This window comes from Lissotriton vulgaris, unplaced genomic scaffold (genome assembly GCF_964263255.1).
Source record: "Lissotriton vulgaris unplaced genomic scaffold, aLisVul1.2 SCAFFOLD_1849, whole genome shotgun sequence".
In the NCBI taxonomy this organism is placed as follows: Eukaryota; Metazoa; Chordata; class Amphibia; order Caudata; family Salamandridae; genus Lissotriton; species Lissotriton vulgaris.
This window is the reverse complement of record NW_028253537.1, coordinates 31,283-57,500: the sequence shown is the minus strand read 5'-3', so window position 1 is coordinate 57,500 and position 26,218 is coordinate 31,283. Positions and strand designations below refer to the sequence as shown.

Sequence of the window (26,218 nt, the reverse complement as noted above, 5' to 3'; positions counted from 1 at the left end):
AATACTTATTTTTATAAAAACCTTTGTTGTGTCCATCTGTAGTGTTTTCACTGTATTACTGTGTATATTCACAAATGCTTAACACACTGCCTCTGAGATAAGCCTGTCTGCTCGTGCCAAGCTACCAAGGGGGTGAGCAGGGGTGAATACCATTGCCAACTAGAGACCCCTAGATCTAACAATATTTATACAAAACAAGGATTACAGGGGACCGTCTAGTTAGGCTCAGATTTCACTTTTACAAAACCAGTGAATATTGAGCAGTTATAGTTACCTGCGCTGTAGCTTACACCCCACAAAGCACTTCTTCACATATCACATCACTTATGACATGGTTGGAGACCTCACTGATAACATCTCAAATTACATCACTGATGCCATCAAGTGAGTGTAAGTGTTTTTGAGAGTTTACAGGTGTTAAACATATATACTAACCTACTACGGTACATTATAACTGAGTGATACTACTTCTAAGATATAAGTAAGTAGCTGTGTGACTGTTTCCATGTGTATATGGGAGTGTAAGTGGCTTTATGGGTGTATAAGTGGGTTTGTGAATAGCTATTTGGGTGAGTAAGATGCTGTGGGAGTGACGGTATTGGTGAGCGAGTGATTGGGCCTGTCAGTGGCTGGGTGAGTGGTTCTTTGGGTGGGTAAGTGGGTGTGTACTAAGTGTATGGGTTGAGTGAGTGAGTGGGTGTCTGGCTGTTTGAGTGAGTGAGTTGGTATGTGAATCGCTGTTTTTGAGAATAAGTGTCTGTGAATGGCTGTGTAGGTGAGTGACCTGATGTGTGAGTGCTTGTACGGATGTGTGAATGGGTATGTAAGTGGATGTGTGAATGCTTGTATGGGTGAGTGAGTGGCTGTGTTGAGAGGATGTATGGGTGAGTGAGTGGTATGTTAGTGACTAGGTAAATAAGCGAGTGTGCGAGTAGCTGTATGGGTGAGTTTGTGGGTGAGTGGTTGTGTGGGTGAGAGAGTGGTTGTATGAGTGAGTGGTTGTACAGGCGAGTGAGTGACTGGTTGTATGAGTGAATGAATGAGTTGCTGTACGAGTGTGTGTGTGTGTGCGTGTGTGTGTGTGTGTGTGCACTTGTGTGGAGGAGCAATTTAAAAAATTTTAAATGTTTTTTTTCATGTGACCCTGTTCAACCAAGTCACAAGATGGCTGCTAACACTTTCTGGTTTGAAGTGTTGCCAGCCAATCACCGCACCCCTATATATAAAACTGGAAATTTCTTTAAATAACTCTGCAACTACTCAACAGATTAACACTATTTAACAAAGGTCGCTTTCTGCACCAACAGCTACCTTTCTGCCTAATTTGGTGTAAATCCGTTCATCTGTTCGGGCTGTTGCCTTGTTTAAAATTTCCTATGTATATTAACATGGGGATAACACTTTTGGGGACCCCCCCCTTTTTTTTCTTCTCAGTTCACGCATTGATGGACCACCCCAAAACTTTCCACACAGCAGCTAAACAGTAAAGGGGAAGTTAAAAAAAAAAAAAATGCGAAAATATGTCAAGCAGCGCCAAAGATCATGGCAAAACAAAAAACGTTTTTCCTGTTGAAACTTTGGTCCTAACTATAACTACCTACTTGCGACCGCCAGTAGGAGATTTGTATAGATTTCTTTCTCCAGTGGTCTGCTGTAGTGTAATTCATGTTTTGCTTCCGTTGGTAATCTGTCCCTGCTCATTACTTAGTCCCCTTCTGGTGCAATTGATGCTTTTATGTTAAATATACGTATTTGGTTTTGGACAATGATTCTTTTTTAAGCATTGAATACCTTCACACAAAAAATTCACAAACAAAATAAGCATTGGCAAAGCCTTCAGAAGCACTGAAAGCCAAACATATCAGCTTTGCCAATGTTTGTTTTACTTTATGATAACACGTTATTGGACTGAAAGATTATTTTTTCTGTTCACAAATGAAGATGTGTTCACACATAGGCTTTCTTAAAGATGCAATACAAATACTTTGTTTTTGTCAAAAGTATCTTCTATGCAATATTTTGCTGTGTTCTTTTAAAGTTTACCAATTAAAATACAAACTTAATCTCCTGACTCTTTTTCATAACACTCGTCTTTAATGTACAGATGTTGCTTCAATAAAGGATTTTTTTTAGGTCAGCTGGGGACAACTCACACAAGGCTGCTCTACTTTTACCAAAAAATGTCTATAATAAAAGCTAAACCTGTTGGCTTTGCTCGTTTTACTTTTTAGGTTGAAGCCGATCAGACAGCTCAGCTGTTTGTTTTGCATAAGAGATCTTGGGGACATTTTGAAAGCTTCGCTGGCAATGCATTACGCCCATTGCTCATCATTGGCTGTGTGGTTTGTAACTCCTATTTGCTTGCTTTCTATTTTCTGGCTTTAATTGTTTTAAACTGTCCAGCATATCTTTGTCACTCCTTTGGGGTAAAGCCTGTTCGCTATCACTCCCAGGCTTCCGCCATGAGTGCTGCTGCTTTCTGTAAACAGGACTTCAAATTTAGTTTTTATCCTTTGCTGTGCATTCAGGCACAGAGGTCAAATGCCAGTCTCGGTCTTCAGAGGGAGTTTAGGGTTTACATTTCTTTCTCTGACTTCAAAGTGAGAGGACTAATGCGACAGTCTTGCTATGTACCCATGTGAGAGGCAAGGCTGTAGGATGTTGTTTTTCTGTAACACAACAAAATGTAGCGGTCTGTAAATTAACTTTGCAAACATTTCAGAATATAGCAGAATTAGGAAAACACAAATGAAGCACATTTTTTGTTATTCTGAAGTGTGCTGGAAGCAAATACTTTCTTACAGTTGTAAGAAGCTAGCTCCATATATGGTATGCCACTAGGTGATTATACCGTACACAGGGTCCAGAGATTCCCCAGAAGTGTACAGGGCTCAATGTAAACCCAAAGTGCTCTACTAGTGGTAGTGTGGGCGAGCAGCCTTAGGCCTAACACAGAAGAGTTTAAGACATTTATTGCACACGCATTTACCAATAACTGGAAACTCGGTTGGACAAACAGACTGCAGATTTCACATCGATCGGATGCTGTAGGAGGGAGACCAGCTAAGTAGAGCTTAGTAGAGGTGTTGGGCATCATAGGGACACCGCCGGTCAAGCTCACCGAGACCCAGGGGCTTTAGGTACAGGGGTGTCCTTGGATGTCAGATTCTTCTATCCGGAGCCAGTCACGGTTGCAGTAGCCTCTGGATTCAGGCTGCAGGTGTTTATCGTGGAGTCCAGGAGGGGTTAGCCAGTGCTGGACTTTAGGTCAGGATCAATGTAGAATCTGTTCTGGATCGGATGGCCACTTGTACATGGGCTCTGGGCTTCGGGTGCAGAGTGGACCGGAGCAAACGTTGTCTTCTTTTGCAGGGTCTTTGAAGCAGTCTTTGAATACAGGTAGGCTGGTGCCAAGTCAGTAGACCTTTTCAGGCTTCGCTGCTCAGCAACTTCTTCGTCCTTCTTCTTAGGTCGGCAGGAACCAGTTTCCAGGTCTGGGGTAGCCAGATTACTATTAAATTTTGGAGCGTTTTAGGGGAGTACCGGGTAGGGCCAATGGACAACTTACCTGGGGGGTCTTCAAGATGGCGGAGACTGAATGTTGTGCTTCGCCTCGCCTCCCGCACCTTAGGGGTGGAGTTGACGGAGGTGGGCACACCTTCTATTCTTCCTAGGTTTTCCCTCTGGTTTTCCTGCCCATTATGGGGGTATAAACCGTGGGCAATCATCTGCTGCTAGCTGTAGAAGCTAGGAGTCTCATTACAAAGGCGGCAGGCCTTTCAAGCTTCCCTCTTGAGCATTGTGCCCATCTTGGGGGAGGAGGTGTGACACCTCTGCCCAGGATGTGCATTGTTTCTGGTCCCAAAGTGCAGAGGTTCTCAACCCATGGGGTCCAGAAACATGTCTGGTGGTGGCAGGCTGTCTACAGCCAGTCTGTGACCACACCAGGGTTGGTAGGTTTTCAGGGGGCACCTCTGATTTCATGGTTCAATAGATCCCACACTGGCATCACTGTTGGTTTTAGAAGAGTAGTTTGATAAAAAACACTCCTGGATTCAGAGAAACCATCATGGTGCTGGGCACTTAAACTGTTGAGTTTCTAGCCAATATACACTATATGGCTTCCCTGGCACTTACAGTATCTAAGAATGCCTTAAAGATTGTAGGTTTGTTTAGAAAACAACAAGGGACCCCAAGTTTAGTCAGCACAGGACCTCGGGGAGCAATTATTACAAAAACAGTGGTCCCATGCAATATAGGATATGACATACAAATGAATACAGACACAATGGATTCTGTATTTGTCTGACTTCTCCAGCCGGATAGAGGTCAGAGTATATTTACTTATATCAAAAAATAGAGGGAAAATATCCTTCAACAATCTCACGTTGTGGGGCACAAGCCTGTACCTCATTTAAACACAAAACACTTTAGTACAATCAAAGTGAAAAGAGCATAGCTGCCAAGGTTTCAGATTGCTATGTGTGACATTTTCAGAATTTGAATGTAATTATGAGTGACATTCAACGAGAATGAGTGACACTTTCTCGCAAACAAATATCAAGCAACAGAGATGAGGGAAATATATACATTTCAGAAACTGCACCCATTTGAATAACAAGAAACTCTTAAGATTATCTTAAAACTGCTGCAAAGTACCTTAAATGGAAGGGCAGTCCTCCTCTCCTCAATAGGTCCAAAAACAATGCTAGATCCTTCTTTAGCTTTTTCTATGCTCCAAAACATCAACTCTCCTCCTACAAAACAATCTCATACACTAGCATAATCTCCTCTCATCCTGCACTTTACACCTACTCTCACTACTTTAGCGCAGATAATTGACATTGCTCTCTCATTGTAAAATTGGCATTAATTCAATGCTACTAAACCTTCCCAGAGTGATCATTAAATCCAAACGTTTTCCTGTAAGCCATTGCTGTAACTGGGCACCTGCAGTACTAGAATTTAAAAGGGAGAGCATCTGCACTTCTCAGCAATGCTGTAATATGTAATAGGAGAACAGCGGCACTTTGAAGGTGGAAAGCCGCACTTTATGTTTTTATTTAAAGTATTGCCTGCAGCATTTCATAGGTATATGTCACTCCTCCAACTGCAGACATCACTCTATGAGCATGGTTTGATAGCCCTTCTGGACAGCCACTAACCAACATTCTCGACTACGGGGTTCTGGTAAATTGCCAATCACCCGAACTGGTGTTGCTCAGATAGCAGCAGTCGCTGGGCCTCTTATCTTTAAGGGCTCAGGGCTGCATTAAAGAGATGACCGTCTGCAGAATCCTTGTTCGCATCTGCCCCTGCAGGTCATTGAGAAGTCACAGGCTAAGGTTTGCTGTGCCTTTTCACGATAGTACAGCACAGCGCTCGCCTGGACGGACACATATACAGAGACCATTCCAGGAACACACGTGGAGCCAGGGCCGGTGAAGAATGCCCAGACCACGGGAATCTTTGCCTGGGGGTCAGGGCTTGGGAGGCAGTGTAAGCGCAATCTCCACCACAACAGATGAGCACAGAGAGGGCCCAAATGGTATTTAAATTGTAGTCTGTGCTTTAGTGCTTTAATAAATAAATCAAGAGTTAGCTGAATGGAGCCTACCTAGCCCTCTGCAGCACCACCCTGAGTTTGAAGAGCAGAGAGCAGAGCTACTGGTCCGTGTCTGTCAGACTGCAAATTTCAAAACTATTAATACCTCATTGAGATACGTAGCAGTCTCCGTGATGACACTTTCAGTCTTTAATGCAATCTCTTCTGTTCCGACCAGGTCCGGTTGCAGGGCAGTGGCATGATGAGGCACTGTAACCAATTGGTACACGCAGCGCTGCGAGTAGTAGTGGACGCTCAAACAAGAGTAACAAATTCATAACTGCCACCTGTTCGCACTCCGGCACCACCCGCCTCAGGAGTAACTTAACTTCCAGGCTTTCTCCCCTCTCAGGAAAGGGACAAACTATTGCAGTCGTGACTCCATGTCACTTGGACCCAGAATCAGCGAAGCAACAGCAGTCTAACGCTCAGCAGCCCCCAGGCTAAATGTAACTTGAGGATAGGTACTCTGCATCAGAGTTGTACAGCCAGCCCTTAGTCTATCCAGTGCCTCGGCCTTTGTTCCGGGTTCAGCCAGGTCAAAGGCCCGATCATGCCATACAAAACACGCACCGCGTGTTTCATCTGCGGTCCGCTCGCGCACTGGTGGCCTGCACAAATTTCAGGGAGTCTCAACAGCAGCACTCCTTGGGCAACAAATCATTACACACTCTCATAACTGACCTCGCATGAATCTGGGAATGCAGCATGGACAAGAGTATGCTGTACATGACAGAGCGAGTTGACCGGACCCAGCGTGAATTAGAGTGCTACCAGCTTTCATTTGGTCTGTCGCTGCTAATTAATAGTAGCGTTTCTGAGCGAGTCGATGAGAATGAATAGACGGCTCTGTCAGCCAGGCACTTACTTATATTTGCGGGCCGCCTCCAGTCCTAGCTGCAATAACTCATCCAGCGGTGGCACACCGCACCAGATGAGCATGCCTCTTCAGGCCCTCAGTCCAGTCCTCGCGGAACCATGATGTTGATTCATTTCAAATTTGACCAGTGACTCCAGTCGAACCCCCAGCCCCGCTTCTGACCGACCTTGCCTGTTCCAGGACTCGTGAGGTCACATCCGATCACCTGCCCCCACGCGGGCCCACAGCCTGTAATGCAAAGACTGCTAAGGTCAGGCCCCGCCCGAGTCTCCGTGATTGGGCAGTCAGAGGCAGTGACTCACTGTACTACCGCGCAGCCGGCTGGAATGTTAATGCAGGCGGCAGGGCTGATTGTAATATTTGTAGCACACTAACGGATAGGGGATGTTTAACTGTTTTCTAACTGTGCTGCTGCTGCCCACAAGTTTAGTCTGCTGCGGCCCGGGGCGCACACAGGTGTCTGAGCGCCAGCGCACGCTAGCACCAGGGGTAGCGGGCAGCCAGATTCAGAGCTGTCAGAGCAGAGTGCTGTCACTGGTAGAAATGCGTGACAATGCATTTCAGTGCGGTGTTGCAAGAACACCACACTGAAATGCGTTAGCGTCACGCCTGAAGCGTGACACTTGGCAGACCTGAAAGAGAGGAAAAAGGGCTTTTAGGCAATAAAGCTCAAGTTATTCTACAAATCACAATATGAACAAATAATTTCAATTGCGCGTTTACAGTCTATATTAGTACAATATATACACACTGTATAAGGCACATCAATTGGTCGACGGCGTTTCGATCCCACTTTTAATTCAAAGGGATCATCATCAGGACATTAAATACATGCCTAATAATTGTAAGCCTCTAAAACCTAAAAGGGAGAGTAGAGAAGGAGAATTTCAAAACATTATAATCAGGGCAACTATGAATAGGGTTCAATTCGTGACGATAGGTGCTGAATAGTGTCAATTCAAAGCAAGCAGTGAATGACTCGGGTTCCAAGAGTCTGTAAAATTGTCAGAGGTGATTCAGCATGTGACTATAGTGACTAACACTGGTCCCCGTGGGTGGGAATCTGCTGTTGCAATGGAGGTTGAATACAAAATTGCCAATTCCGCGTGATCGAGGAATTAACGTGCTTTTCGTGCTGGCTCACAACGTGAGATTGTTGAAGGATATTTTCCCTCTATTTTTTGATATAAGTAAATATACTCTGACCTCTATCCGGCTGGACATGTCAGACAAATACAGAATCCATTGTGTCTGTATTCATTTGTATGTCATATCCTATATTGCATGGGACCACTGTTGTTTTTGTAATTAAAGATTGTAGGGGCAGATCTGCTCATGCAGATATGCCTACACTTGTGGTATAGTGCACCCTGTCCTAGGGCTAGAAGGCCTGCTAGAGGGGTGACTTACCCATACTTTAAGCAGTGCTAGTTGACATGGCACACAGGCAGTGTGCCATTTCGACTTAGTCATTTTCTCTGCACCAGGCCATCTGTGCTGCAGTGGCATTCTGCATGGCCTAGGTGAGTGGTCCATAGGTCACCCTCCTCAGTCACAGTGCCTTTGGTACCCAGGTACCATTTACTAGTGACTTACAGGGGACCTGAAGGGCAAATTGTTGAATATTTTTAAGGGAAGAAACACTGGCACATTCGAAACTATATCAAATACCAGGCAAATAACTGTAGGTCTGTGCAAATCAAATAGTTATTTCAGTTGAAAAGTGTTGTCTACACCGTGTGCTACTACACCATGCATATTCCACTCTACGCCAGTCCTTTTCACTCTGCACCACTCCAATTTATGCCATTCTGTACCACTGCACTCTAGACCACTCTACGCCCCTCGACTTTACAGCATGACTCTCAACTCTGTGTCACTCAAGCCTCTCACTCCGTGTCACTCCATAAACCTTTAGTCATGCTGAACATCAACATGTCTAAAACACATTGGCAAATCCAGTAGCTCTTGCATAGATGAATTCTGCTGGCTTCAACAATGCTTGTCGATGTTTCTATGTGCTGCCAAACATATTCACCTTCTAAAACATGATATTGGTGCCTTGGCTTTATTGGAGTCTGTTGATGCATTTGTTTTTTTAGATTCTAAATGGGAAGTTTAACAATTATCCTTTCCTAATCTTTTAAAATCACCACTGCATATTAGACTGTACTATCTTCTTCTCCAACGTTCTGCAAAACAACTGTCTTCTTAAGCTTCCAAAGCTGTCCACAATATTGCAAGTTACGTTTTCTTTTGAAGTCGGAGTATTCTGTATTTTGCTACCTAAATTAACCATGTAACTCTGGTGCCGCGGGTGAATCTGGGTCCATAGGAAAATATTTCACTAATGAGCTTCACAACCCTTTGTAAATTATATATTTGCCGTTCTCTTAATTTTCTGTTATCTTACAGGAAATATGTGTTGTATTTTGGAATGGGACCTTATTAAAATTAGAACCAATATAGATGTTGGTGTATAGATGTGGAATATTTATGTATGCGTAGGTACTCAAAATGCTTTCCTGATAATCCTTTCAATAGTGTTCTGAAAAAGGAACCCCTTCAAATGATTTTTTTTGTTTTAGGCAACCAGTGATTTGGAAAATTTTAACAAGGAGCGCCATGATGAGTTTAAGAGATATGAGATGCTGAAGGAACATGAGAGGCGTGAATATTTAAAAACACTTGACGAAGAAAAGAGAAAGCAGGAGGAAGAGAGATATGAGGAGATGAAGAAAAAACATAGTGACCATCCAAAAATTAACCATCCTGTAAGTGCTGGAAGAATATTTTCCATCTAATGTAGCCATATGTTAGGCTTTCTTTCACGATTGCCGTTTAGTTTTCCAGTTCTTTCTGTGATAAACACTTGTTGAGGGTTAAATAGGCTTAAACACTTGCTTCTGCCCAGTAATGTGCAGTTTTTCTTTTTTTTTGTTTTTTTGCTCATACTTTTCTTTCCCAGCTTGAACCAGCTACTTGGGATTCCTATTTTAGAAGGGCAGTAATGGGGGGGGGTGGGGGGTGAACAGGGGGGACCCTGCTTATGTGTTTGCCTCCTTGCTCTTTTGTATGTCCTCCACATAACCTTCATCAGCCCATATTTGTACTTAAAGCGGTAGGACCTGAACTGCTTTGACATGCATTTCTGTATTTTTTTCTTTTTATGGAATCTTGATTGTAGTTCATATTTCTTATGTACATACCACTTCTTCACTTCACACAGTTCCCAATATTTAATTTGGTTTTTGTTCACTAACCTGAATGTCTTTCTGCTCTCCACTTGCTACATGCCTCTTTTGGTCAGGTTTCAAGATATGCAGGAGTTGCCATATACGTTTATTTGTGACTGTCCTACACCTGCCAGGCATCACTTCACTGGAAAATCTCCATCTGTTTTCTTTCTGTTAGTTATGTGCGAAATTACTCAAAGATGTCTTGGGTATTGCTTGCTGTTTGTAGAATTCCACTTGAGACAATCTGAGAAAGGACCAAGAATGTGGTTTGGACTCTGGCAAAGCATCCATATAAACAAAGTCTCTCCCTTGGGTTGGAGAACAGGCCAAGTTCAAGACCTATTGCTTTTGAGTTGCGAGTGTGTCTAGGTACAGCAAAAATATATTAACTAGACTGCAAAATGTCAACACCTGGCTGAGTGTTGAACATGGCTGCTACTTCACTTGCTGCTCCCAGCGGACTGTCCCAAAATGTGCTTTCACCTTCAAAATATGGTCTTCCATCCTTTGGATGCCCGGAATGTGACCGGTTACAGAAATAATTACGACCAGTGAACCCCTTTTGAGAATTAGAGTAGCCATGGGCTGCTCTGTAGTGCTGGTGTGCGTGTCCCTCCAAACCCAGGAGCTGATGCCTGAGTGTGTGACAACCGTCCTGTGGTGGCTGCCCAGATACTCTGAGAGCAAGAAGGACAGGTGGTCTGAGGCTGTTCCTGCAGCATGGGTCATAATCTGGGAACTTCGTACCCCAAGGCATGTGTGGAGAGCGAGTGGAGGAGCAGCTGTGCCAGACAGATCTGCAACAGCAAGATGGTTAGATGGGCAGACCTGTGGTAACTGAGCCCAGTCAAATACTGAATTGCTGCTTCACCCTAGTGGAAAATTGAAGAACATTCATTGAGAGGGTCCTATACAGAGCACAGGCACGCCTGTTTGGCTGGTGATAAGGGACCATGAGGCAGCAGTGATTCTCTTCCCGCCCCCCTCCCCTTTTTCATCTCACTGAATTGGCTGCGTTTTCAGACTTTTGGGTGATGGGTTACTAACAAAGCGGGAGGTAATCCTCTTGCAACAATTATGTCAATTCCATGCAAAAATATCTTATTTGGTGGCAAGATTAAAATGTTTTGTGGCCTAGGCGGTGAAGCATTCCCACAGTGACAAGCGGCAGGAGATTTAAAAACGGGTCAGGTTTTGAAACTGTGCCAGAACCTAGGCCCAATGTAGATGACATACTGTGGCGTGGGAGAGAAGCAGACCCGAACAACTGATTGGCTTGTCAACGGGGTTGAGATTTTATTGAAAGTAAAACTCCGTTATATAGAGGTTTTGGGGGAATGGGAGTTCAGTCCTTAAGCCACTTTTAACGTCCAACTAAAGATTCAGCTCTGTTGGGGACTAAACAGGGGATTATGGGAGTTGTAGTCCACTTCCTTTCTGGCTCTTAATGTTTGTGATGTGGAGTCAGGAAGGCCTCTGTGTTTCCCCTTCTCGAGGTGCTTGGCAGGCCTTTTAATGCGTTGGAGGGAAGGACCGTCGGGAAAGAAAGAAAAAAATATATAGAAATGGTAAGGAAGGGATGTTTCCTTCCAGCAGTTGTCGCGGGTAGCAAAGGGAGTGAAAGGGTCAAACACCACTACCGTCACCAGTGTTGTAGGCGCTTAGCGTCAGCACAGCTTGAGCCCGGTTGGGAAGCTAGGGGGTTCTCTCCTCCCACACCCCCACCTTCAGGGTCACGAATACCCTAACCCATGTTCTAAGGCATCTGTGTGTAGTAGGAAGGGTTTTGAAAAATCGGGAGCACGCAGAACAGGGGCAGTAGTAATAGCTGTTTTTAAATTAGTAAAGGCTGTTCTGGCCTTCAGGCTGGGTTGTTGGAGGTCTTTGGTTTTTACGTTCTTTTGTAACAAGTCAGTCAGTGGGGCGGCTTGTTCCGAATATTGGGGTATGAATCTTCTATAATAACCAAGCCCCAAGAATGCCCTGACCTCCTTCTTTGTTGAGGGAAAAGGGGCCTCTACTATGGCTTTCACTTTTTCCGATTGGGGTTCAATAACCCCATTGCCCAAAAGAAACCCCAGTATTTTACTTTTCTAAATCCTGCCCTGGATTTTTTTGCATTAATATGTAACCCTGTGTCTTGAAGGGATGTAAGAACCTGGGTACAATGCCGGAGATGGGTTTCCCAATCAGGGCTGAATATGACAATGTCGTCAAGATATGCTGAGGAATAATCCTGATGTTGTCGCAATACCTTGTTCATGAGCCGTTGGAATGTGGCAGGTGCCCCATGCAACCCGAACGGCAAGACAGTAAACTCATACAAGCCGTAACAAAGGCGGTCTTTTCTTGGTCTTCTGGTTTGAGAGGCATCTGCCAATAGCCCTTTGTCAAGTCAAGGGTTGTGACGTACTGTGCCTCCCCAAGCTTTTCTATTAACTCGTCGACCCTGTGGATGGGGTAAGAGTCACACTTTGAGATTGCATTAACTGTGCGAAAGTCGATACAAAAGCGGACAGACCCATCTGGTTTTGGCACGAGGACTATGGGGGAGGACCAGTCACTTTGGGATGGTTTTATAACACCAAGCTGTAGCATGTTTGTCACTTCCTCTTCTATGGCTGGCCTTCTGGCGGCTAGGATATGGTAGGGCTTCTGCTTCACTATTTTCCCTGCTTGTGTTTCTATGGCATGTTCGGCTAGTGTGGTTTTCCCTGGTATATTCGAGAAAAGATGGGAAAAGGGAGTCAGAATATCAAGAAGCGTCCTACCCTTTTCTTTGGTTAACTTGGGATTGACAACTAGCTCTTCTAGAGTAGTCTCATTCTGGGATAGTCCTTTCATGTGATGTACATCATGTGGAGGGGGACCTAGCCACTTTTTAAGGAGATTTATTTGGTACAATTGAGTCTTTTGGGATTAATCTGGACTCTATATGAGGTTAGTCCTACCTTTTCTGTGATTTTATATGGCCCCTGTCGCCCTGACTTTGTTTTTGCTATGGCTGAGGGCAGAAGAATCAACACACAGTCTCCCACATTGAGATGACGCCACTTCTTCCTCTTATTGTATACCAGCTGTTGCTTTACTTGAGCCTTCTCTAAATTGGAGTCCGCAAATTCCCGCAACTTGTGTAGTCTGGAGCGAAGGCTCTGGGTGTAGTCAAGAAAAGACTTAGTGTCTTCTTCTTTTTCCTGTTCCCAAACTTCCTTAGTTATTTCTAGCAGACCCTGAGGTTCTCTGCCATATAGGAGTTGGAACGGGGAGCATCCTAGACTAGTCTGAACCTGACTCCCTATTACATATAAGGCGAAGGGAAGCAACATGTCCCACTCTTTACCTTCTACACTTAGGAGCTTTTTTAGAGTGAATTTCAAGGTGGTGTTGGAACGCTCACAGAGCCCATCTGCCTTGGGGTGGTAGACCGAAGTTTTAATGTGGGAAATATCTAGGGAGTGGCAGACTTTTCCCATTAATTTAGAAACGAAGGGAGCCCCCTGATCTGTGAGTATTTCTCGAGGGAAAACCCACCCGGGAGAACAGCTCCAGCAGCTTCTCCGAGATGTTCCGAGTTGTAGGCGTCCGAAAAGGGAAGGCTTCTGGATACCTTGTGGCATAATCAACCACAATACTAAAGACATTCCCTCATGACCTATCTATTTCTTACTCACCAACATAATTGGTATATTTCAATTTATTCCAATACAACAACATCAGAACTAATTTATAACGTTTCTTCAGTTTACTTTTATTTCATTCTTATTCATTTTTCATTTTCGAAAATATTTTTGTACTTTCTTTATAATACATACATTATTTTATACAAAATTCATATTCAAAGAAGTGCAACTATTTCATAATAAATAAACCCATGGCTATAAAACACAATAATACTAATCAAATTCCACTCACTCAATAACATTCATTCCAATTAATAACCATCCACACACATCATACATATGTAGTATCTGAACAAATCTTGATTCACTGGGCAGGAAAATTCTCTGCCTAATTTTGAACCATAAGTTGTTGAATTTGGTTCCACGCAAGGTCAACCACGGTATAGAGGTGACCCTTCTTGGTACGTGAAAGAGGCCCAATGAGGTCCATAACACCTTTTATTCGGACACTTACATGGAAGCTGGGTCCTAATTCTGCAGAGTACAAAATGGAATGAGGAATGCATCCAATATCCATGGGTTCTTATTGGGGTTTCTTCCTGGGACAGTTACGTGCTATATGCCCCCACTCGCCGCATTCAAAGCACTGTGGATTACACAGTGGAGGAAGTTCTAGTCGGGGTTGTCTGAGTTTCACTGTCTCTAAGAGAGGTTTTATGGGTTTCTTCTCAGGTTTCGCTACTACACCCATCTGTTTTGAGGTTTTGTCGGTGTCCCAGGGTAAGGCCCTAGCCTGGGCCCTATAGAATATGGTGGACATTTCCACCGCTTGTTCAGGGCTTAGATGTTTATGCGGTTTCAGCCACCTCTGAATAGGGTATGGGAGGGCCTCTAAGAACTGTTCTAAGTAAATCATAGCCATGATTTCATCTTTGGAATGAACCTGTGGTCTTAACCACTTGTCTGCTGTAGCTTTTAACTTAAAGTACAGAGTCTTAGGATTATCTAATGTGTTGCCCCGTTCTTTTCTGAACTTCACCCTATATGCCTCTGCGTCCATACCCATGTGGTCCAGGATTAGTTCTTTTATTTCTGAGTAGGTAGTGTTGCTATTAGGGTTGGCCACCTGGTAGGCGGCTTGAGCTTCCCCGGTGAGGAGGGGGCTAAGAAAAAAGGCCACTTTGATTCGGCCACCCAGAGGCCCTTGCGGCTCTTTCGAAATGAAGGAGAAAGGCATCTGGGTCTTCTCCTGTGACGTATTTTTGGAGGGAAACATTAGGGCCAGTTCCCGCTTGTATTTGTAGCTGTGTCGTTAGCTCCCTGTGATCGTCTGGTACCTCTAGCATTTGGTCTGCATGATTAGCTAGACTGTCCCTTAGAAGTTTGCTGTCTGCTTGGGCAGCGGTCATCTGTTTTTCTACTGCCTATTCCAGTTTCTCCTTCCGTCTTATCAACTGTTGGATGAGATTCTCCATAGTGAGGTGAATATGATCCCACTTCTGACACCACGTGTGGCGTGGGAGAGAAGCAGACCCGAACAACTGATTGGCTTGTCAACGGGGCTCGGGTATTATTGAAAGTAAAACTCAGTTAGATAGAGTTTTTGGGGGGATGGGAGTTCAGTCCTTAAGCCACGTTTAAAGTCCAACTAAAGATTCAGCTCCGTTGGGGACCAACCAGGGGATTATGGGAGTTGTAGTCTACTACCTTTCTGGTTCTTAATCTTCGTGATGTGGAGTCAGAAAGGCCTCTGTGTTTCCCCTTCTTGAGGTGCTTGGCAGGTGGTTAACGAGTTGGAGGAAAGGACCGTAAGGAAAGAAAGAGAAAAAAATATATAGAAATGGTAAGGAAGGGATTTCTCCTTCCAGCAGTTGTTGCGGGTAGCAAAGGGAGTGAAAGGGTCAAACACCACTACCATCACCAGTGTTGTAGGCGCTTAGCGTCAGCACAGCTTGAGCCCGGTTGGGAAGCTAGGGGTTCTCTCATCCCACACCCCCACCCTCAGGGTCATGAATACTGCACCCTGCAATCCACCCAAGGCGGCCTTGTACCTTGTTTGGCCACGACCCTCCTGGGCCGTGGCAGGAGTCTCCGCGTTGCCAGGTAGGGTCTGGCTGCCGTTTCTTTCTTCTTTCGCCGTTGCCTGGGTGCTTCTTCCTTCCACTTCGGGCGGTTCCCCGGATAGTCCTGCAGCGTTCCACGGTGGTATCGCAAAGATCTCAACAAGTCTTTCCTCCTCCCATACATCGTGAGGCGGTCCCAGCGAACGCCTTCCATATCCCACGCCTTCAGTCTTAAAGCCCTGGAGCTCATGTGATGGGGTCACATGACTTGGCAAGCCGGGAAATTAAAGGGACAGTAGTCCTCGGTGCATTCTGTAAACAAAGAAGCGAAGTGGGAGAGAAACAATGTGGGAAATGTTCCACAGGGGCGTCTAGCGATTGCAAATCCTCACACATACCTCAACAGAGGGCAATAAAGAGGTAGCGTGGTGTGGGGCACCACCAGGCATCAAGACCTTTCACAACTCTCCAGGTCTCTGCCTTAGTAGCAGTCCTCCTAAAATGATGTTTAGAAATTGTAAGGGCTGGGTGAGAAACATTTGTTCCACATCACTGCATCTCGGCAATAGCCACAGACTCCACAGGCAGACCTTCGACTCCTCTGTCCACAGAAACTCTGACCTTCCTCGCAGGCACAATAACTTCAGGCACTGGCAGCAAACATGTGGGCAATGTAGCAATGGATTTCCCTTTTCCTGGGAGTTAATGATAAATCCGATTGGTCCAGTTATGGTAGTAAGTCCATATAACAACAAATGACGCAATTAAGAGATAACAGCTGTTCTGTCTTGCGTAGTGAAACCGGAGTGCATCATTTTACGAACACTTTTAAGGAGCATAGTGTGTCCAGTTTGGCAAAATACAGCAAAATACAGCAAAAAACTATTACGTTTGTAAGCCTTTTCTTCAGCAGATATCTTTCACAGAGTTTTACCAAGAGTTTAACCACATAAAATCATGTGAAATGTGCCTTGAGATTGCTAATGTCACCAAGTTTGTCTCATCCTAACAGCAGAATGGCAGAAGTTTCTGCTGGTGGGTGAATGTTTGTCTTCCTCATTTTCACTGCCCTTTTAAAGCATCTGACAACCAAGAAGTGTCAGGCATGGAGCGTCACAGGTCTTTCTTTATGAACTACATCCAGTGAAAAAATTGGATTATTAGTTGAGCTTGGCAAAAAATCTGTTAAGCTTATTTTAGAGGACATGAGTAAAGTATTTATGACAGTAATAAAGTGAAAACACAAGGATATCCCAAACCAACTTAGAAAAATAAAGTACATTTTAATAAATAAAATGACACCAAAATGAATTAAATCCAATTTGTAGAACCAGTCCTGAATTTTTAAAAACCTTTAGTGACACTTTGCACTTAAAAGAAGAAAGTGCCAACTGCAAGTATCTGGTTGCTTGATTCCCATCAAAGTCCCAATTTGAGACTAACACCAATGGAGCGAAGGCAGGATACAAGGGGTGGCTCTGGGCCTGCTCTCAGCTTATCTTCTGGCATAGAGAAAACTTCAGAAAAAGTCCCTCCATTTATAGTCCTTGCTGGACAAGGCATCAGGCTATATCTAATGACGAGTTGTCTATACCGGTGAGTCGCTGGATGAGTTCTCGGTAAAGCAGTCTACAATAGCAGGAAAAACACTGATCCGGAGAAGCTGTATTTTGAGGCAGAGTAGGCCCCAGTCATTGATAGGAGTGCTGGTCATTGTCCAGCATGGTCAAGAATTCTACCTGATGACTTGGAAGATATTCTGGAGCTCGGAGTGACATGAAACTGCAATCTATAAATGAAGAGGGCTTCATGAGCTGGACACCTCTGTCTGGAGTTCCCTCTGAAAAGGAGTTGCTGCTGCAGAAAAGAACATAGCGGGTACTGCGACAGAGTTAATCCCACTGGCAATGTACATTTGTCTGATTGGCTTGAAGATAGGTCCGAGTCTCCTCTTAGAGCTGTTTTGTTGGAAAATGTTCTTTGTCCCAGGTTTTGCATATTGGTAGGATGAGGAGTCTTTAGCACCACACGGAGGAACCAGGACTGGAGTGGGAGCACCACTTTGGGGCTAGGAGGCATTGCAACAGACACTGGCAGCAGCAGGCAGGTAAGTTGCAGGGTATTGAGGAAATTGTAATATTGTGAATGCTTAATGGTATATGCTTTATGGGATGTATCCTAATCTACAAACTCTCTTTATTACTAAAAATAATACCAGAGTACTGTTGAATAAGGCGGGTAACCCTGTTTGTCTTCTCCAAAGGGATTGTCAACAGCCCACTTTATAGTAATTTCAGTATCTTTCTTCTAAGGTGTCCTTTTTGTGTATGATAAATGCAGAGTTTGAACGGCCCATAATCCTTTGAATGTAAATCTGAATCACTGGGAACCTCAATGGCACATATGAGACAGATACAAAATCACCAGATGCATGAGTAAAATGTTAATGTATGTGAGAGTGTTTTATGCCCTGTTTGCCAAGCTGAATACCACACATTCCAACTGTAGAGTGAGTCCACCAATGGCCGGTTCATGAGATTTGTTTTAGTTTCTTTTTCCACCCTGGCTGTGGAGCTCTTAATACATCAGTGGACCTGCATGGATCTACTCAAGGGTGTAGGCAAAGCGAGCCATAAAACTCAATCTTTCGCCAGTGCAACCCAGTTCCTTGACTATATTCATAAAACCGGATATCCACGTAAACACGTCCCTTCACAAAAAACTTGTGAGCAGACACTGGTATTTGCGCAACAGTTTCTATCTTGCTCAATCAATGAATCCTTAGTCATGCAGTCAAATACTAAAATATTCAAGTCATAAACAAGAGAGATCAACATCTTTCTCTATTGTAGGAACCTCAGTGCTAATCATAAACGTTCGAATAACTTGATGCCGGAACACCTAAGTCTTCTACTCTTCTACTCCAATTAACAAATCAGTTGCAAATACCAGCATAAATCATATCATGCAGCACCTTCCACAGCCTATCACAGTCAAAACATTTTCCCTGAATTAATACATTGCTGAGATCAAACCTCCTCTAAAAAATAATTTTAAAAATGCTACACCGCAGCATGTAACTAAATTAGTTGTCTACCTAATGCCCCGGTTACTTACCGGTAATCTTCATTACTCCGAGTATAGTCTTCCTCGCCACATGATTTACATAGTGAGCTTTAGCTCCACAACAGAACCCTCCAAAGCAAAAAGAAACCACCTCCCACCCCCTCCCAACATGGCCGACCAGTCCCACCTGACCTCTATAAGAGGCGGGCCGGCCCAACCAATCAGCCTGATCTACCAAGCAAACAATGAAGCCGATAACCAGACAGGGAGGGGGGGAGGGAACTCATGTGGCGAGGAAGACTATACTCGGAGTAATGAAGATTACCGGTAAGTAACCGGGGCATTACCTCCTCGTAAGTCTTCCTCGCCACATGATTTACATAGTGAGCCAATACCCAAGCCAATAAGGCTTCATTGACCACCATAACCACAACACCACATGGTGATGCAGAGAAACCAACCCAGGGTTGATGTAAACTACTGAGAAGAAAACAGGGACTCACAGGAAACCTGAAATCAAGGCCTCCAGAAAAAGGAGGCCAACCAGGAGTCGCAGCTCCAGCACTCAGAACGGCCCCAGCGAAGTCCCCCTGGGACTGCTAGAGACCCATGAACCAGGCGGGTGACGACCACGCCGAAGTCAGACCAATACTCCACAGAGGAGACACCCCCTAAGGGGGCCCAGGGAACAGAGCCACACCTCGCAGACCGACCCTGGGCCCCCGCCGGGTCCACCGAACCCAGCGGAGCGTAGGGAAGGATGCCCGCCTGTGTAAGCCCGCGAACCCAGGAGGAACGAGGGCAAGTGGACCGACCGAAACGGGTCCAGAAGGCATAACACAGGTCATCCCACCGGGAAAGGAAAAAACGTGCGGCCAAGAGAGGCCACAACAGCACGCCGAACAACCAGCCCGGACAAGGGAGCGGCCACGTAGGCCGGAAACAGCAGCAAAGATACCACCCGAGCCCGAGGCCCCAGGGAAGGGACCCCGGGAAGGACACGGGGGACATGCCGGAGGAACAACCTCGTCCGGCAAAACCCGCAAGAAGGGCCGGGAGCGGAGGAAGGACCCCCGCACGCCCTTCCGCCCAGCAGACACCCTCGCCACCAGGGAAAACCACCTGACAGGCGAGGAACCGCAGAGCCACCGAGGGCCGGGGCCCAAAAGGGCGGACCCCGAAGAGCTCGTCAACGAGAGAGGGAGCATGCAAGTGTATTGCGATGTGCATAGCGCACGTATCACCCAAAGGCAACAAGGAGCGTGCCTTGGGAACCCGACCTGGGATACCCCAGCGAGATAACCCCAGCAGGACACCAGGTGAGAGTCAGGCAACCCGCCGCAAGGGGCCCTAGTGGAGGCTAAGCAAGCATCTGCCCAGAGATGCAGAGCGTGACCATCTGAGACGAGAAGGCACCGGAATGAGAATTCTCGAGTCCATGGAAGGATGTAGGCCTAAGACCCACCGAGGCGGGGAACTGAACCCCGGTCCAGGACCAATCTCAGCCACCGGGACCGCCGTCCTGGGTCACACTTCACTACTAACATGGAAAGCTCCACGAATCTGCGCGTCCTCCTAGCGCAGGAGTCGTGCGTCTACGTGCCGCCGAAGCGAGCACTGGAATACCTGCGGGAACCCAGCAGCAAAGCCCGAGCAAGCAGCGTCCTCCGCTCCAGAACCAGGCCTGCACAAGGAGGCAGGCCAGCCGACAAGAGCCGGCTCAACGCCGACGCCGAGAGCGGGGGACCCAACCACCGTACGGGAAGATCCGGGATCGGCCAGGAGGCACGAATCGCCAGCTCGGCCAAAGGAGAAGGAACCCGGGGCGGCGGACCCTGCCGGGGACCAAAAACAGGAACGCACCACGACCTGCGTGGCAACCACGCGCGGGTGCCAGGCACCACACCACTGCAACGTTCCAAAACAAGGCCAGGCGCCGCCGAGCCGAGCGCCCCTGAGCACCCCGGCCCTGCCCAAGCGCCTCCTGCCGGGGAACCGCGATCTCAGAGGGCACGGGGGAGATGCGCCCAGCAGACCGAAAGGCCATGCGAAAGACAGCCGGAGGGCCGAGCCCCCCTTCGTGCACAGAGACCTCGGAGGCAGACCGAGCCGAGGCCCTAGGCGTCGAAACACCACCGGGGCAGGGCGAGACCACGCAACGAAGGCCAGACCCGACTCCGTCGGACACCGGGGGGAGACAGCCCGAAGGGCCAGGACCGGTGACACCCCCACCAGGGCGTCCAACCCGACCAAGACCCGGGGACCTAGGCACCGGCCACGGGAATGCCACACGAAACCGTGCAGGGGCCAAGCCAGTCACCTCAACCAAGATCAGTAAAAGTGCTGCTGAAGCGAGCACAGTAAAAAAAGGCGGCCGCCAGGAAGACATCCAGCACCCCCCGAAGCACGAGGTGCTGAGCGGCCGCCGGAGAACCCAACGACCTCCAAACGACCCGGCGCCAAAGGACGCCCCCCCCCCTGAAAGAACCAGAGGGAAGTACCGGGACCAGGCACACGTCCCCCCTAAGGAGGACCAGCCCGAGACGAGGACCGAAGGGACCACCGTACATAGGCCCGGAAGCCGACGGCTGAGAGACACCGCCAGCTGTGAAGCCACATACCCATGGGGGGGGGGGGGGACGAGGCCGTGAGGAAGCGCACGGCCAGACAGGGAACCCCAAGACCCACACCCGGCGAATAAGATCCACCAGGCGGGCCAGGAGCACAGCACCCCCCCCCGCACGGGCCCGAAGGCAAGCTCAATGGAAGCACCCGCAACCGAGAGCGGGGACCCTCACACGCAGGCCGGCCCCACAGTCCATGGACCCAGAAACACCTACAGGAGGGACAACGGAAGGAGTGGGGACCCCAACCCGCCGAGACGGTGGGCCCCAAATGGATTTCCCGTGAATGCAAAGCGCTCAGCTACCCGAAGGCATACCTGCACTGGGAGCCTACGGGAAGAACAAGCAAGCTATAGTCCAGAGGCAAATGGTGCAGGGCTAACCTGCCTCCGGTGCCGGGGATCTAAACATTTCCCTTGCGGAAAATCCGCAAGATTGGACCGCAAGCCCGAAGAGCCCGAGAACCGGGACAGCCCCGTCCCAGTACGGTATGCAACGGAGGCCACCGCCCCCCCTCCCCCCCAGGGGACCCCCTGGAGTGAGAGGGCCGAAAGTCAGTCTCCAAGGATGAGACAGGGAGCGGCCGACCAGCACGAGACCGGTCACCGCCGAAACTCGGGCCCGGACCCGCCGAAGGACCCCACTCATGCCAGGGCGGGACGTCCTCACCTGAACTGCGCAGGGGCCAAGCCGGCCGACACAGAAGCGCAACATGCTGCGAAAATCGCGCACAACCCAAGGCGTAAGCTCGAAAGCCGCTGTGTCATAACAAAACACCTGAACTAGTAGGGCGCCCATTCACCCCTACGGGGATCGTGGCGCTGAATAACAGATGTTAGTTGTAACTCAACTCAATGGAAAGAATCTCACTGACCACTGATGGCCGAAAAGGCCGAGCGGGCCCGGCGGTATGTGAACCTGCGACCACGAGGCCAACACTAGCCCCAGCAGTAGACGCATCAAACCACTGAGTCACAAGCCGAAAGACCCCACCCGGCCCCTGAGGCCCAAGGAGGGGTGCCATGCCCAGAGGCAATAACTGAACCCTGGGACAACGAGTCCACGACCCGTCGAGGTGGGGAAACGAACCCCGTTGCACCAGGGTCTGACCTCTGAACGGGACAACACGAGTGGAACACTCGTGACCGTGTCCCCCAGGGCGCCAGAAAAAAAGAAACATGGACAAAGGGGGCTGTCCCCATGTCGCACCGCGCCCCCTCAGAGCGCGCCAGATAGCACCGGCACTCTGTACATGAGGCAACCTCACAGGCCCCACGGCTGCACGAAGAAGGGATAACCACTACCCCTTCACTTCGTGTTGCATGTCAACAGCCCGGTCATACAGGGCCACAGCAAAGGCAGGAATCGTTGTGGGGGCCCTTGTGGAAATAAAGCAAGCAAGTGCCCCGAGTTGCAGAGTGGGACACCCTGATTGGAAGAGGCGCCAAGGCGAGAAAACTCAGGTCCGTGGAATTTTCGGGGCCCAAGACCCGCCGAGGCTGGGATCCGGGCTAGACCTCTGCATCAGGGTCCCTGCTCTACTTCATGAGCTACACAATCCGGCACATGACAGTAGTGAAACAAGCACATCGCGCCAGTGATGCAGCACAGAAAGAAAAAATGCGCCACATCACAGTATTGCAAAAGTTCCCACTTTGGGATATTTCCCCAGCACTGGCCGGATTCGAACCCTGGCCTGTGAGGGCAGTTCCTACCAACGGCACAAGCCGTACCATTGAGCCACAGCTCCTGGGTTGCACGCAGCGGACACAGCCCTACAGCTGCCTCCAAGACCTCGTGAGACCCCAGGAATCTATGCCGAAGCAAAACACCTGGAGGTAACCAAACCCCGCCCCCGGGGGGCGGGGGGCGTCCGGAGTTAACTACAGCTCCGCAATCGCGGCCCGTAGGGCCAGAAGACACGCATGGAGGCGGCGGCGCACAGTAGCCGCCCCGCAGCCCTGGAGAGAGCAACCGGACCCGGACAGCGGAGCCCCCGAGGACCCGCCGCCAGGCAAGGTAGGCCAGCCGTGTTGCCTGAAATTTAAAAGAAGTGAAGACACCCATACTGTATTTCGAGGCCAAACTTCACAATTCAGTGACAAGTGGGTCATGGAAACCAGCAGCTCGAGCGACCGAAACGGGCCGAGCTCTGCGAGGGAGCGCTCAGCGACTCCCTCAAGGCCGGGTAGCACACGCTGCGCGTACCTTGAAGTCGCCCGCCCCGCCGGGGCGCTGGAAAATAAGTACGTAAATGAAAAAATCAAAACACGTACAAAAACACCGTTGGGAGAGGCGGAAACTGCCACGACCCACAATTCATCCCCTAACCGCAGCAAGAATACATCGTGACGAACCTACTGCAGGCAGACAGGGGAGCAGCTCGAATCCAATCCCCTTTGCAACACACAAGACAGCCCGAATGGTAGTATCAGGACACATTCAACAGTTGTGTTAGTTAGCAGGCCGTGCACACACATATGTGCATACACCCAAAGGGTATCAGCTGCGTAGGACCCAAAAAGCCCACAGAGTGGCCAGGGCCCATCAGTAACGACCTGGGGATACACCGGGATGTCCCAACACCCCATATCCCCTGCCGCCCCCCCCCCCTGTAAACCACTGGCATGCTATAGCAGTACCTAACCGGCCCCACAGGACCGGGGGAAGGAAGAGGGGGGGGGATTTACAGGCCTAAGGCACTTGAGACCGCTAGAGCAGGTCCTCCACCCTAAACCCAAGGGCCAGCTCACGCCGGCCCATCTTACCTGTACCGTGCTCTGGAGAGAGTCGTGCAGAACAAAAAAAACAGGCTGATTGGTTGGGCCGGCCCGCCTCTTATAGAGGTCAGGTGGGACTGGTCGGCCATGTTGGGAGGGGGTGGGAGGTGGTTTCTTTTTGCTTTGGAGGGTTCTGTTGTGGAGCTAAAGCTCACTATGTAAATCATGTGGCGAGGAAGACTTACGAGGAGGTAATGATCAATTAAGGGACAAATAAAGCATGATATGCTTAAAAGTATTAAAGAAAGAGAAAAAGGCTGTCTGTGCCTTTAAGACTACGCAAACAAATGATAGACGGAATGCTGAATAAATCATATATTCACCCCCAGTCGAGAGATCTGGGTTAAATCCATTGTTCTTTTTCTCACCATGCCACCCCAGTTTAGACCCAGCCATATGCAAATCAGTCTTGACCCTGTGCCTCATGGGAACAGTCCAGACCAAACTGCCAAGTCAGTTTTTTTTTGCATTTGTCACCCCGAGTGGGAAGGGTATGCCCAGACTTGGGTCCCGTGCTCTCCATGCCACTGAAGTCAAGCTATCCTGGCTGATGAGGGCTAAAAGCCCGAAACCGGTCCTAGGATTCTTGTGTCCAGTCCACTGAGGACCTGGCCTGGCAGTTCGGGCTGGACGTTGCCCATTGGGCGCAGGGTCAAGACCTCTCAGTACAGATCTCTGTACTGGGGTGAATGTATGACCTTGTTCTGCATTCTGTCCATCAATTGTTCTTTTTGCTTTAAAGACATCCAGAGTTTTGCAATCTCCTAGTACCTTGTACTGGCAGAGTTAGACTTTGGAACAAAGTAAATATTTTTCAGAACATTTCTCAGCAGTTTTGTTTCTGTCAGAATTCATTTTTTTATCTTCTTTCAGTTTCTCTTGTGTCCGTGAAGCAGAAACAGGCTTCATTTGGGTTTTTAGCAAAACCTTTATTTTTTAATGCCCTCTTTATTTAATGCCATCTTGTGATAGAAAGAAAGCACCTTCAGACCCTCATTGGCTCGGTGTGGTGTGCCTTCCAACCTCTCCCTCCACTAAAGACTATATGTGCTGCTTGGAATTGTCTTTAAGGACCATGAAAGATAAAGCTAGCTTTCCGCTGAGTGTGAAATTGTAGAATATGCTGGCAGGGGATCAAAAGGATGACAAGATAGATGCCATTATGGAGCTCCTTCACTTCTTGATATTACAACTCTTTACAAGAAACAATAACTATATATGCAAGATATGCTTAATGAGAACAAAGACCAAGTGGTGTGGTGTAAGGGAATGGAGGTCAGGAGAAGAGTGAACTCTAAGATGGAAAGTAGCAAAAAAATGTTACTAAGAAAATATGCTGAACAGAAAGAGCCCAAACAATGGGCTATGCAATATCAGGATGAGCGTCTTAGATGGCGTTTATCTCTGAGGAGAAGTAGCTATATCCAGAGGTACATTAATTTAAGTATTGTTTGAATAGAGAAATCTTTAACCTTACTTGGTAGCAAATGTCAGAGTCCTTTAATAATTTGCTAAAAGATGCAATGGATGCAACAAAACAAACCATGCATATGCAGGCTTTCATACGTTTGCTATCATCACTTACGCTATGGGATTATTTTGGCCCACTTTGTCCATGCTTGGATAACAGCAGGATTTTGAGGGGATGTAACACAAGGTAATCAAAGATTATTTTGTGGAAAAAAAGTCTCCATAATAGAAACAGGCACACGAGTAGGACGTTGTGTTTGCTGTGTTGTTAAGATGGATCAGGAGGGATTTGGGAGGGTGACGCATAGGGCCTGATTATGAGTTTGCTGTGCTGGGTCCGCCTTTCCTACGTACCGCCAAAGCCGTGGTCGGGCCACCCGCCAGATTAGGATTTTCCTCCTGTCTGGCTGGCTTTTTATGGCGTTGCCACAGCAATGCCTCTAAAAATGGGCACCGCAATGGGAATGCCAAAAACAGTTCATGCACTGCATGGGCTGTTAAGTCCATGCCGTGCAGGAACTGCTGTGCAAGCACACAGTGGGGGCACATTTTGTGTCCCCTGTGTGCATCTACATGGTGTGAGGCACCAGGGGAGAAGGAACCGCCATGAAAACGTGGCAAAGAGGAAACTTGCAATATGCTTGGCGGGACCACGGCAGTCCCGCCAAGCATATTACTTCCTCTACACTGCCGCACCACCACCAGAGAATGGCGATACCCTGGTGGCTGCGGCAGGGCAATGGCGATCCGACAGGTCTAATCTTATTCGGGCACTCGAGAGACCACCACCACCACCCTGCCCCACGTACCACCTGACTTCTAATAAAACCCCAAGTGTTTTTCTGAAAGGTTTGGGAGGGGTTCCTGTAAT

General features: G+C 47.7%; 1 protein-coding gene across 1 annotated transcript in view; it reads left to right on the top strand.

The window, feature by feature from the left end:
* LOC147660933 (nucleobindin-2-like) overlaps positions 1-26,218 on the top strand; it is a 203,590-nt gene that overhangs the window by 176,575 nt on the left and 797 nt on the right. The window contains exon 6 of the mRNA XM_086951417.1: positions 9,074-9,259. Within this exon, the coding sequence (XP_086807543.1) occupies positions 9,074-9,259 (186 nt within the window). The remainder of the gene's footprint in view (positions 1-9,073; positions 9,260-26,218) is intronic.